Below are 14,529 nucleotides of genomic sequence, written 5' to 3'. Positions count from 1 at the left end.
TGTTACCACACACTACAATTTTGATCATGTAGCTTGTAATCAGTGACCTGATTCAGAAATAAATCAGATTACGTCTGATTTTTCATCTGATACTTTTGATAGGGAACAAACACTCCCCATATCCTATGGGTCACTGTTAGGATGCTGTAGTAGAGCTAAACGAAGTGGGAGGGAAACCCGGCTCACAGAGCGCTGTAAGCTGATGATGTGAAAGCACAGAACCACAAGTAGTTGCGGGTTGAGGCATACCCAAAGAGCGCACTGGAGCACCTCCCCAAAATCTTCTGATTACAAGCGCTAGATGTTTACACATTACGCGCGCATAAAGGCGACAGAGGAGAGCCGCTTCAGTATATTGTAGAAAAAGGGGATGGATCACAGACCGGCGGATTTCGCATTTTGTGGACGCGCTAAGGCAGCCTTGTAGCGCATCGCATCTTGGAATATACTTACAATCAAATCTCACTCTTTTAGATCAAACAAGTCCCTAGTGCACCAAAACTGTTAATCGCGCATAATCATGTTTTCATTGCTAAGGTCAGTTCTTCTTGTTAATGTGTTCTATGTTCAATGGAAAATTGTTGGTTCATTGCAGAGTCAGTTGTGCGTACCCGTCAGAATGGATGGCCAGAGATTTGCCAAGAACAGTTTAGTCGGTGTTGAAGAGAACGCGTTTCCACAAAGAATTGTATTTCAGATAAGTGCATTTGAACAAGATTTTGTGCTCGAATTGCAGTCTGACTCCAGCTTTATTGCCCCTGGCTTCTCGGTACACACAGACCCAAGTGCTCAAAATTCAGCTCAGAGTGCAGATTTGAGCCGGTGTTTCTATGCCGGCGAGGTGAATTCTGACCCCATGTCATATGCAGCGCTGAGTTTATGCAAAGGCTTGCAGGGCGCTTTCGGCTATGATGGCTGGGAATATTTCCTCAAGCCGGCTTTCAACGACACCACCTCAGCAACCAATTGGGACAGTTTGGATTCACATCTAATCAAACGCCGGTCTAACGCTAATGTGAGTGGAAACTCCACGTCAAGGTGCGACGTGGACAGCGGCGTGACCCACAACGTTGCACAGTCTTTTGCCAAATTTAAACACCTGAAGGACCAGCGCATTAGAAACATGACCATGTCAGTCCTGAAAAATCGCTCGAAAAGGTTTGTCTCCATTCCGCGTTATGTAGAGACATTAGTTGTGGCCGATGAATCTATGACTAAATTCCATGGTGACGACCTGAAGCATTACGTGCTGACCTTAATGTCGGTGGCAGCTAAGCTTTACAAACACCCTACCATTCTTAACTCTATCAACATCATGGTTGTCAAGTTTATGGTGATTAACGATGAAGAGAAAGGACCCAAAATATCAGGGAACGCAGCGATGACCCTGCGTAATTTCTGCACCTGGCAAAAGAAGCTGAACAAAAACAACGACAAGCATCCGGAGTATTGGGATACGGCCATCCTATTCACAAAAGAGGTGAGCACATACTTTGATGGGTTCTTAATTTTACTACAAAACGTAATATTCTAAACACATACTGGCATTTTAGTCTCGTTTAGACCAAGTTATGGGCAGGCCGCAACAACAACAGCCTCCACAGTTAACCTATAGTCATTAGAGGAAAAACAAAATTTTAGAGGAAAAACGCAACCTCCAAAATTCACACATCATTGTTTATGTGAAAGCATTTACTTCCTGGTTTCCATCCCAGATAGCACCAAGATTGAGACCATCTCCGAGATGTCTGTTTTAGATCTTTTCATTTGGAAAGCATCACAATCTAATTGACATCTGATAAACATCTTAAAAAGATCAGAATTACAAGTATTCTAAATCATAAACGTCTCAATGACATCTTCTGAATGTATTATTGAGATCCGAGAGGAAACGTCTTATAGACGTATTGCAGATGAGCAAACAACCTAAAAAATGCATCTTCCAGATGTAAGCACACACATAAAATAGACATCAGGGTGATGTACGTGTGCTTTCAGGGATGGGACCACAACCCATGTCTCTGTGGCTGCCTGCACAACATGCTATCAGTAGCACCACAGGAAAAGGTAAACACATTTGAATTTAGGTAAAAATTATGGGAGATGACACTTGTCAGTAATTCAGAAGAATGGGGTTCATTTGAGGGCACCGGAATATTTGGTGGCAACTCTGAGTCCATTTCCGGTGTGATGATGTATTGACAGCACCAGCAATGTTTGGGATAGAGCGGCCAGGATATTGTTCTAAATTTCCTCTTTTGTGTTCCACAGAAAAAGTCATATGGTTTTGGAACAACATCAGTGTGTGTAAATGATGACATCATTTATATTTTTGGGTAAATTATTCCTTTTCAAACCATGCATAAGTGTGCAGTGACTGACCGACTTTGTTGGTTGCCAGAACTGTGTTAAATTCTGGTCCATGCTGTCTGTAACCTCAACATCTTCTCGCCCTTATTTTACCCCATTGCCTTATTCATCATGCCTCTATTGGGGAACTGACACTTGAAATAGTATGTCTCTAGCATTCAGTGTTATCAGCAGTTTATCACACAAAAGGCAGGTGCAATATTAAGGAGATGGGTACACAAAGCTTGGAATTGATTTTACTCACACATAAACTCCTACATTGCACCAGTTCGCCCTTACTAACCCACGTGAACTAATCTTAAGCCATCAGCTGTTTTTTAGGAACACCCATAAGTGTGAAAACATTGCCAGCTCCAAACATGCCAGAAAAGCAAAACCTTTATATATACTGTTAATCTGCTGTAGTTATACTTGACCTGAGCTGACCATCCAGATCAGTCATGTCTGCCTAGTCAGGATGACAGAGGCCAGCTGTGGTGAATCATTCTGCGCAGAGTACATTTTTTATTGTTTCTTCTCCAAAGGGAACTCATGAAGAGAGCACAGTTACTCCCTACATTCTTCCACTCATTACATTCATTACTCCCTGTGGAGAGAGATATGGTTGAGTTGAGTTTCTCCATGGCCTTGCATGAATCATGAGAAGCTGGAGAGTGGGTTAGAGTTCTACATCTGCTAACCTATATAAAAAAAAAAACATGTCTCCAATCAGGACAGGGTGTGATTATGCAAGTCTGCATAAATCACACAAAGGAGGATGTATGAAAGGAATGGATAAATGGATAGACAGATGAATAAAGGAATGGGTTATGGGTGCATCTATAGATGGGTATGGACACAGCAGGTTGGTTAGATAAATTAATGGATGGATGAATGAGTGAGTGGACACAGAGTATAGAAGGTGCATGCTTTAGATTAAGGTAGTATACAGTGCATACATAAAGTAGAAGCAGCAGACATTTAAACAGATGCCACATTGCTGATTTGGCGATGCATCAGATCCTGTGATTTCTCAATGAATTGTAAAAACAAAGCTATTTGCCAGCCCAGACACTACTTTTTAGGATGTCTAGGATGTCCATATGATATGTTGACAACTATGTGTCATTAAAATCATGTGAAGGATGTGGAGTTAAACTCCAGTGTGGAGGAAAGATGTCTGTAAAAAACAAAAATGCAAAAAGTAATATATATGAAAATCAAACATCTTGGAGAATTAGTTAAAAGTTTAATGGAATTTCAGACAGGACTATGGAAGAAGATATAGAAATGGGAAGTGTCCAGTTTCATAAAGGAGCTTCTCCTAACCACACTTCCAGCTGGGAACAATCTGACCCTTTACCCCTCTTTCTCCTCCCATCCCCTCTCAAATAATCTGTTTCTCATTACTGGTATTTAATGAGGGAGAGGCTGAGGTTGGTGAAGAAACAGAAAAGAAGAAAGATAGAGAGAAAACCCATGTGCCCACTGTGCCCACCTGCTGCAGCTCCAATTGCTCCAAGATATTTGTCGATCTAGACAGTTCTGTTGTGACCTCACTAAGTAATTGTCTGTCAAATGATGCTGTGTCACTAAAACCAGCAGTGGATTATTGAGGGTATTTATTTATCTCCAATTAAATGTTATGGAAACAAATAAGTAGTTATTATGCATTACATTTGTAGTTAAACAAGAAGAGTCTCAAAATGAGTCATTGCTGGCCAGTCATGTGAAACTGCAACAGTTCAAGTTTAATATAAAACAGAGCAAAAACTGTAACTAGGCCACTGTTGCAAAAGGGCCTTCAAGAGAGAAACTGAGGGTAATGTTGTGGAATCATGAAAATGTAACTTAAATTATAATTGTGACTTGAGATGTATTTGCAAAGCTTTATGTTCCATTTAACTCCAGGAACTACAGTTCTCAGTGTACAAGGGTTGTTAAGCAATAGAGCCAATTACAGGACCATGAGGCAATATGTATAATACATTTGAAAAACTGTTCCAAAGAATCAGACAAACTATCATTGTTAACTACCCTGAAGATTTGTTGTCTTTTTTCTGCTGTAAAAGGTGATAAAATTGAATCTTATATTTGTACTGTGTGTGTATATATATATATATATATATATATATATATATATATAAGGTTTGGGGAGTAACGGAATACATGTAATAAGTATTTAAAATACAAAATATAAGTAACTGTATTCCAATACAGTAGAAAGTAGAATAGAGTTACATTCAAAATGTATTTTGATTACTGAAGAGATTAATTTGCATTATATTGTCATTTGTTTAATTTAATATTTAGTCCTTTCAGATGGAAAACATTTATACAAATAAATGATATGATCGAAAGTGCATTTGAACAGTGGTGAAACACTTTCTTATGATTCATCCGAGCAGACAGAGAAATAAGTTTGAAGTAAGTTTGGAGCAGAAGATGAAATAAACCTTGTGTAAATTGTCAGCTTTATGCTAAGCTAACATTTTATTTCTAGCAATTGTACATGCACATTACCAGGCACAATAATATTTTTTATCAAGAAAATTCACGTTGGATCATAATTTCTTCTTTTCTAGTAAGACCTCTGAATAATGCAAAAATCATATTCTTGATAATCATTTTTGTATTGTTTTCCTGTAACAAATATTTAAAAATCCTTAAAATAAGACGAATAAGATTGATCTTGTTTTAGAAAAACACTGTATAAAGATATTTAGGCTTTTTCAGAGAATGTATTTTTAACATGTGAATTTTGTCTTACTGTACTGGCAGAGTGTTTATATTCAAAACAAGTGAACAAATCTACCAGTGCTGAAGAAGTAATCCAATGTATTTAGAATAAATGACTGACCTTGAACAGAATAATTTACAAATGACATTTTACAGTATGTATTCTGTAATCTGTGGTGGAATAATTTCAAAAGTAACCCTCCAAACCCTGTGTATATATATATATATATATATATATATATATATATATATATATATACTGTATACACTACCGGTCAAAAGTTTTGAAACACTTACTCATTCTTTATTATAATTTTTTTTTCTTCACATTTTATAATAATAGTAAAGTCATCAAAACTATGGAATAGCAAAATGGAACTATGGGAATTATGTTGTGACTAAACAAAATCCAAAATAAATAAAAACTGTGTTATATTTTAGCATCTTCCAAGTAGTCACCCTTTGCTTAGAATTTGCAGACATGTGCTCTTGACATTTTCTCAACCAACTTCTTGAGGTATTCACCCTGGGATGCTTTTTAAACTGTATTGAAGGTGTTCCCATCTATGTTGGGCACTTATTGGCTGCTTTTCTTTATTATTTGGCCTTCAGATCAAAAGATTTTTAAGTTGATGAGAAATATTTCTGTCAAGTGTTTCAAAACTTTTGACCGGTAGTGTAATGTGGCAGGGCGGAGGGTGGGGCCGGGTCGTGATTCTACACACCCGGTCCCTTATCAGGCTAATCAAGCCTCCGAGAGGGATAAAGGCCGACTGCGGAGGATTGTGCGGGAGAGAGAGAGATAGTTTACGGACATGTCCGTCATGTGTATGTTTGTCTTTTAAGTTTCTCATTAAAATATTATTTATATTGAAAAGCCGGTTCTCGCCTCCTCCTTTCCATGTTCACATCAAACATCAGAATGGGGACAAAAATGTGATCTCAGTGATTTTGACTGTGGCATGATTGTTGGTGCCAGATTGGCTGGTTTGAGTATTTCTGTAACTACTGATCTGCTAGGATTTTCAAGCAAAACAGTCTCTAGAGTTTACTCAGAATGGTGGCAAAAACAAAAAACACTCAGTGAGCAGTAGCTCTGAAGGCTATTGTTGGCAATTGTTAGTCTTTGTATTCCATTTCAAGATCGTAGTCCATAAATAGACCGAGGTGATGCAGGCAGAGATCAGGGATGTGAAACGCAGTTCAACCTGGCCGGTAATTTTGGTGAGGTTCGGTGTGGTCCATCCTAAATCCAAGGTTCAGACAATGGCATATGAAGTATCCCTTGTCTTATGGTTGGAGTTGGCATCAGTTCATCCTCTGAAGTCCATCATAATAGACTGAAGTGATGTATGGCTGGCACCGGCTGCATTTAGTCATCATGATTCAGCTACACGTAGCAGTGCAGTCCAAAATGAAGCAGGAATGGTGCTGGATCCAGCTGGTTCTGGTGACCTCAGGATAGGAGTCCCGAGGTTGAGACAGGGAAACAAATACAATAATATAAGCATAGATGCCATTCAATTTATTGCAGAGTTATAAATCATGATCAATGTTTCTGCCCACATCGTGCTCTAAATTATTTGCAAAGTGTAAATAATGATATCATACAAATAAGCAGTGGCATACGCAGCATGCGGTCTGTGGACTCTGCCCATAAGATGCTGAAACATAGCTGGGGACCCAAACAAACCGAACAGAAGGGTCACAAATTGGTCTAATCCAAATGGTGTGGAGAAGGCCATTTTCTCACAGGACATTGGCCAATATCCCTTTGTCAAATCCAGTGTTGAATAAAAGCGTGTTGAGCCCAACCGATCAACCAGTTCGTCAATATGAGGCATTGGATAAGAATAAAATTTGGACACTGCGTTGACCTTTCTATATTCCACACACAACCAGACCGAGCCATCCGGGGTGAACTGATTGGCTTTTAGACTCACCTCCGGGCCGAGCTCCTCCATCTCCGTAACTACCATCGCCAATTATACAAGGGACCGCCTCTCTTCATGGTTTTAGTAGGTTGAGGTAAATTTGACAAGCCCCACCTCTATCCGAACATGTTACATTATAAACAACTTCCCCAACTCGTATTGTGACCTCAAAGGGCCCTTGCCACTTTGCAAGTAATTTAGAGCTCGAAGTGGGCAATAATACAAGTACTTTATCTTCCGTTGGAAATTCCTGTAGCCGAGCTCCCATGTTATACAGCTGGAACTGACGTTCTTGAACCTGTAGCAAATTCTCCTGTGATAGTTGCCCCAGTGTGTGGAGTTTTACTCCCAGTTCAAGAACATTTTAAATTTCATTTTTGCTTTGTGAAGGTCCCTCCTCACAATTTTATTTTATGACGTCTAAGACGTCTAAGGCTCACGCCATGTAACAATTAAAATGGGGAAAATGCAGTGGAGGCTTGCAAGACCTCTCGCACTGCAAATAACAGGGGTATTCTTTAAGGTCTTATTAAATTGTTTGACCAAGCCATCCATTTGTAGATGGTACACGCTTGTCCGAATAGATTTAATACCCAATAATTCATACAGCTTGTGTAGTGTACATGACATAAAAGCTGTGCCCTGGTCAGTGAGGATTTATTTCGGAATCCCCACTTGGGAGATTATTTTGAAGAGTGCCTCCACAACACTGTACTGAGATGAGGAGGAGCACTGCTTCCGGATATTGCGTTATGTAGTCCACCAGGACTAACACAAAGCAATGCCCACATGCTAACCATTCTAATGGCCCAATGAGGTCCATGCCAACTCTGTCAAAGCACACCGACTAACCTACCCGCGAATGCCCGGCCAATAGAAACGGGCCATGAGACGGCTTAGTGTTTTCCCATGTCCCAAGTGACCTGCCATCGGACTATGATGAGCCACCTGGAACAACATTTTCCAACAGCTCCTTGGTACTAACAACTGGGTTGTATCTTCTTTTGTCTGAGCGTCCTGTGTCAGTCTATCAACCAATTGTTTATAATTGAAAAATATGGATATGTGAATGCAATGTGCAACTGAAGGGGTTGACCATCAATTCATTTCACTTGACAAACACGTGCTTAAAAGTCTCATCTCACATCTGCTCCAGAGGGAAATCCCTGGAGGAATTCCCCTAAGGGCTGGGGAAGCTGAGATTTCCCCCTCCCTTACCTCATCCTGATGCAGAGCTGATGTAGACAGCCCTGGCTCCACCTCCCCCATCGGCACATTGCACACCCCAGACTGTACCACTGTATTACAGGACCCATCCACACACAACCCCTTTAACAATTAGAGAAAAGCTGGCCAATGAGTACCCAAAATTAGTTGATGGGTGAGGCGGAAACTAACCACAGCCTCAATGTTATGCTTTTGACCCCCAAATAGAATCGTGACGATCACTGCAGGATAATCGTAAATATCCCCATGCACACACCTCAACTTCACTTGATTATTTGCATCCAATGCCCCATTTTGAACCAAGCACTGATAAATGGAAATTTGGTTACAACTTGAATCCACCAAGGCTTGGTATGTACCCCTCCTAATACTCATGGGTATTTGGTACAATATCTTTCGGGGGACTGGACCATCTTTTATCTCCCCCAACTCTCACTGTGAACATGGAAATGGTTATTAGTCACAGTTCATCTCAGGTGGATGTCCTTACCGCTTTCCCTCTCCCCAGACATTGACCAGTCTGCAGGTTATAACTTCTGCAAAAGTTGCACATCAATATATATACTATATATACCCTCTCCTGTTTTTTGTATAATGACATCGGCATTGGTTCGAAATGATCACTGGCCTGTGGCCCATTGATTGTCCTGTGAATATTTTTTTCAGTGCATTTCACGTGGTTCCCAAGTTAATCAGGAGGTGAGATATTCTTTCATTGAGCTCACTGGGCAGTAGAGGATCGGCGCAGAAAAGAAATAATGTGGCAGATGTCAGGGAATTTTCCAATAAAGAGAAATAACACAGTGAAGCCTTTGGATTCCTTTTACCATCAGAAGAAAGTTTATTCGTCCTAGTAATAGGTCTCCATCCAAGAGAAGTTTTTCAGCAATCATCTTACCACACTTAGGTCTTATTTGTTCGAGATGGTATACAACCCAACCACATTCATCTAAAACTATAATTGGTTACTTTTTCCACATAGACACATCATGTCACTATGTCAGGTTGACCCCATGGCTAACTGATTTTCAGGCATATGCTATCTCACTTCTAAGTGTTTAACTAAGCTGAAACTATCAATCAAATTTGGAGATGGTTATGCCTGGTACAATAGGTCCAGTGTCTCTTAGATGTCTTATATATAACCACAGTAATGCAAGAATACAGATAAAAGAAGCTAGAAACGAGAGTGAAACTGGAGTAAAGGTTAACATAAAAATTATATATGTAAAATAAATGTTTCCCTTAAACAGCATATTGCAATATGGGAATTTAAATTAGTATCAATATGGTGAAAATTAAATGTGACCAAATAATTCAGAAAAAAACATTCTCAATTTTGCAATGTTTACGTATTCCAATTTCAAATAGCTACATTGCCTGTATTGAATTATGTACTTGTTTGTGCTGACACTCTGCCCAAATGGCTAAACATACAATTCACTATTCTCCTGCAGGGGTAGCATACATTTATCAGAGAAGTAAAAAAATGACATAGAAAGAGAAGGAAGGCGAGAGTAAGTGAGAGAGGGGAAAAGGGAGTGTGTGAGAAGGAGAGGGAGAGAAATGCACATATGGAAGAGTTTTGATTTTATAAAGGCATAATGAAAGTCATATGTTTGCAATGTTGGATGCCAATTAGGTCAGCACTGCTTGTGGAGAGTTTTTTGAGGATAAAGAGATTTCTGAACAAACATAGAGAAGATGCTTGGAAAGAAACAATGGATAGATAAGTAACTTGAAATGACTGCTTTCATTGCTAATCTAACCTCTGATGTTAAGGGTGCACCAGCCTAAAAGTTACATTAGGACCTCAAAATTCAGATTCTGTTACCTCCACATGGCAAAGGCAGATGACTTGAACCCAGTAAAAAAAAGCCCATACCTCATTTTATTACCAAAGCATGTAATCAGGAATTTGGAGTGTGAAGTAATAGGGTAACTCTCTGAGAAAAAATTGTCACTGCTGATAGTTATCTATTTTCCTGCTCTATCAGCATTTAGCACTTGCTTCACTAAAGGAATTACACAAATCAGGTAACAGTGAAAACACTGCTGCAAAAGAGGGCTGTGCATTCTGTGTGCTATTTCTATGGTGGAATGTGAGAAAATAAACCAATAGTATAAATGGATACAATGGCACATATACATAGATATGATGATGAACATGCAACTAGGGGGTAATAATCTGATCAGACAATATTTTTGAAATTCTTTCTGACAAATACTGCCTATAATAAAAGAAACCTTCCCTTAAAACAATATAAATTATACATTCCTTATATTCTTTATGTTTATTAAACCTTATTTAATTCGCTCTTCTTCTAAAGTATGAACCAACAATACAGGTCATAAAAGTAAACTTTCATCATAATGTATCCAGTGATGTGAGGACAGGTTTATTGTTTATAGTTAAATTCTTCTAACAGGTGGTGAGACTTTTTCAGTTGGTAAACAAATAGCAGCAGAAATTAGGAGGGGTAGCAAAGTATAGAGGGCTGCTTGAAAAAAAAAAGACCCACTTGTTTTTCAATGATGGGGGGGTAGAATGGAGATTTACCATAATCCTGGCAAAATCTCATGAATGAGCTATATAGAGAAGTGGAGTACCAGGATCCAATGTTTATTTTGTTTTTGTGGTTACAGTGAATTTGCAAGGAATGTTAATAAGGATTATTGTTTAGGGCTGTAATAGATTAATAGTGCTAAATAATTGTGTATATTTTCTATTGTATGTATTGTACTTTATATTATGTATGTAGTGCACCTTTGGGCAATTTATAAAACATTCAAACTGCAACTCTCTGATGCCCCTGGACACATATGTGAGAGGTGCAGTATGTGAATGATACACAGGGTTTTGTGCTGAAATACCATGTGCAACTGTGGCACAAATGTTTAGTAAATTTGCCCCTGAAAGTTTTTTTGTAGTAGTTAGTGAGTATTAGTCAGTTTCTGGATATACAGTATCTCACAAAAGTGAGTACACCCCTCACATTTTTGTAAATATTTGAAAACCGCTGGCATCAAAAGTGAGTACAGCCCTAAGTGAAAATGTCCAAATTGGCCCAATTTGCCATTTTCCCTCCCCAGTGTCATGTGACTCGTTAGTGTTACAAGGTCTCAGATGTGAATGGGGAGCAGGTGTGTTAAATTTGGTGTCGTCGCTCTCACACTCCCTCCTAGTGGTCACTGGAAGTTCAGCATGGCACCTCATAGCAAAGAATTGTTGCTTTAGATAAAGATGGCCTAGGCTGTAAGAAGATTGCCAAGACCCTGACACTGAGCTGCACCACAGTGGCCAAGACCATACAGCGGTTTAACAGGACAGATTCCACTCAGAACAGGTCTCGCCATGGTCGACCAAAGAAGTTGAGTGCACGCGCTCAGCATCATATCCAGAGGTTGTCTTTGGGAAATAGACGTATGAGTGCTGCCAGCATTGCTGCAGAGGTTGAAGGGGTGGGGGGTCAGCCTGTCAGTGCCAAACCATACGCCGCACACTGCATCAAATTGGTCTGCATGGTTGTCGTCCCAGAAGGAAGCCTCTTCTAAAGATGATGCACAAGAAAGCCCGCAAACACTTTGCTGAAGACAAGCAGACTAAGGACATGGCTTACTGGCACCATGTCCTGTGTTCTGATGAGACCAAGATAAACTTATTTGGTTCAGATGGTGTCAAGCGTGTGTGGCGGCAACCAGGTGAGGAGTACAAAGACAAGTGTGTCTTGCCTACAGTCAAGCATGGTGGTGGGAGTGTCATGGTCTGGGGCTGCATGAGTGCTGCCGGCACTGGGGAGCTACAGTTCATTGAGGGAATCATGAATGCCAACATGTACTGTGACATACTGAAGCAGAGTATGATCCCCTCCCTTCGGAGACTGGGTCGCAGGGCAGTATTCCAGCATGATAATGACCCCAAACACACCTCCAAGACGAACACTGCCTTGCTAAAGGAGCTGAGGGTGAAGGTGATGGACTGACCAAGCATGTCTCCAGACCTAAACCCTATTGAACATCTGTGGGGCATCCTCAAATGGAAGGTGGAGGAGCACAAGGTCTCTAACATCCACCAGCTCTGTGATGTCGTCATGGAGGAGTGGAAGAGAACTCCAGTGGCAACCTGTGAAGCTCTGGTGAACTCCATGCCCAAGAGGGTTAAAGCAGTGCTGGAAAATAATGGTGGCCACATAAAATATTGACACTTTGGGCCCAATTTGGACATTTTCACTTAGGGGTGTACTCACTTTTGTTGCCAGCGGTTTAGACATTAATGGCTGTGTGTTGAGTTATTTTGAGGGGACAGCAAATTTACACTGTTATTCAAGCTGTACACGCACTACTTTACATTGTAGTAAAGTGTCATTTCTTCAGTGTTGTCACATGAAAAGATATAATCAAATATTTACAAAAATGTGAGGGTGTACTCACTTTTGTGAGATATTGTATATGACCAAAGTGATGACATAAAGACCACAACTGTGCACAAACACAACTGTTCATGTGCTTTAGTAATCCAATCAGCAAAATGTCTGCTTTTGAATTGTTGTAGATACCTGTAACTGAAGCAGAGTGACTAATTTAAGCACTAATGTAAAGTTGATGTTAGGAAAAACCAACTGGTGCTGTGGCAGTGGTGGCCAAGTGACCAAAAGATGCAGAGAAAAAGGTCACACCTTTCCTGTTACATGCATTTGTGGAAAGGCTAAATTACTTTCACTCTAAATCAACTACATTTAAAAAAAATGGCAACATAATAATCTCTTTAAACATTACTGTATTTTATCCTATGAGTATGAGTAATAGTATCCTATTAAATTCATGACTCAAAGAGTGTCAAGTTAAAACTAACTTGTGTTTTTTGGTGTCTGAGACTGACACTCTGGCCATATTGTTTAAGACTGCATTTATGGTCTTGAATAAAGCTTTGAATTGAAACTTTTGTATAGCTGTCACACATATGATTGATACAAACAAATAGTGCTGTAACGTAATATCACTAGTTTTAGTTGTTAAAGTCACATAAAATTATGACTGAATAATATACACCCAACCACTTAATTTCTGGCAGAAGGCCTTCTACAGAAAGCACTTGGACCTGTATAACATTTGAATGAGGCAGCACTTCATCAAAATGTCACAAAAGACTAGAGAGACTGTTTATGGTAGCCCCATGATAATACTTGTGATGTAGTAGCTTCATTAACACTAATCAATGTAGAGAAGATTTGAGAACTAGGTCAAATCAAAAACAGTTTGCAGAGGGAAAAAAGATAGGTGCAATATACCGTAAGAAGAACAGAATAACACCCCGCCCATTCTTTAGAATGTCTTGGACACCTAAAAACCTTTCTTTTTCATTCTAATGTTAGTCCTTTTTTGAGATTTGGTTGGCAAGGGTTTTGAAACATGGGATAAGGTTGTCGAGAAAACATACTATAATGCTTTTCAGTCAGTAGGGCTCAACCAATATTTCAAGCAAATCCATTTCAAACTGTGTGGGAAAAAAATATAGGTCAGTTGGAAACTCTTTTGGTTGAGATGTTGCATACTACACCAATAAGTAGCTCATGTGATGGCAAAAATTAAATATATTTGAGGTGTTATTACATATTTCTATGTCAACCAAAAGCACTGGAGTCAATCCCAACTTAATTTAATTGGTTTGTACTCAAATTGTCTTGCAATTATACAATGAATCCTCATCTAGAATCTGTTAAAAAATGCATACTATGATGATGACAAAAATTTGATATTTTTCTAGGACCTATGTGGATCTTCAACTTGCGACACACTGGGAATGGCAGACGTAGGGACTATGTGTGATCCCAAAAGAAGCTGCTCTGTGATTGAAGATGATGGGTTGCCATCTGCCTTCACTACTGCCCATGAGCTTGGTAAGTGTAAACAGTTGTGTTGCTGATGTTATGCTTAGTCATGTGTGATGCCCGGTTATTCAAACTGATGTATTTTTTTTGGAAATGAAGCACATGACAAAGTCATAAAAGCACACTGGCTTGCACTTCAAACCGAAATGTTTTCCTTCGATCATGAAATGTTTGCATTCATATTATCAATCCCATCACAAACATGATCCTCCAATAATTAGCCTGTTGCAATGATTATAGAGATCTGTTATGATTGGAGTTGCTGAAATCTCCTAACGGAATGCCTGCCAACCCTGCTCAAAATCTGGGAACCAGTCTTTTCTTCATCTGAAATCTTCAGGAGGAACTATTTAATCCATAATATTGTCCCAGGGATGATGTTCATTCTGTTC

The 14,529-nt window shown here is 39.5% G+C and overlaps 1 protein-coding gene across 1 annotated transcript in view; it reads left to right on the top strand.

Moving 5' to 3' along the window:
* Nucleotides 1-309: 309 nt before the first annotated feature.
* LOC127632786 (A disintegrin and metalloproteinase with thrombospondin motifs 15-like) overlaps nucleotides 310-14,529 on the top strand; it is a 29,959-nt gene continuing 15,739 nt past the window's right edge. The window contains exons 1-2 of the mRNA XM_052111556.1: nucleotides 310-1,480; nucleotides 14,014-14,146. Of these exons, the coding sequence (XP_051967516.1) occupies nucleotides 521-1,480; nucleotides 14,014-14,146 (1,093 nt within the window). The 5' untranslated portion in view covers nucleotides 310-520. The remainder of the gene's footprint in view (nucleotides 1,481-14,013; nucleotides 14,147-14,529) is intronic.

This window comes from Xyrauchen texanus, chromosome 3 (assembly GCF_025860055.1).
Source record: "Xyrauchen texanus isolate HMW12.3.18 chromosome 3, RBS_HiC_50CHRs, whole genome shotgun sequence".
Taxonomy (NCBI): Eukaryota; Metazoa; Chordata; class Actinopteri; order Cypriniformes; family Catostomidae; genus Xyrauchen; species Xyrauchen texanus.
Note: the sequence above shows the minus strand (reverse complement) of the source record. Positions and strands in the feature narration are given on the sequence as shown.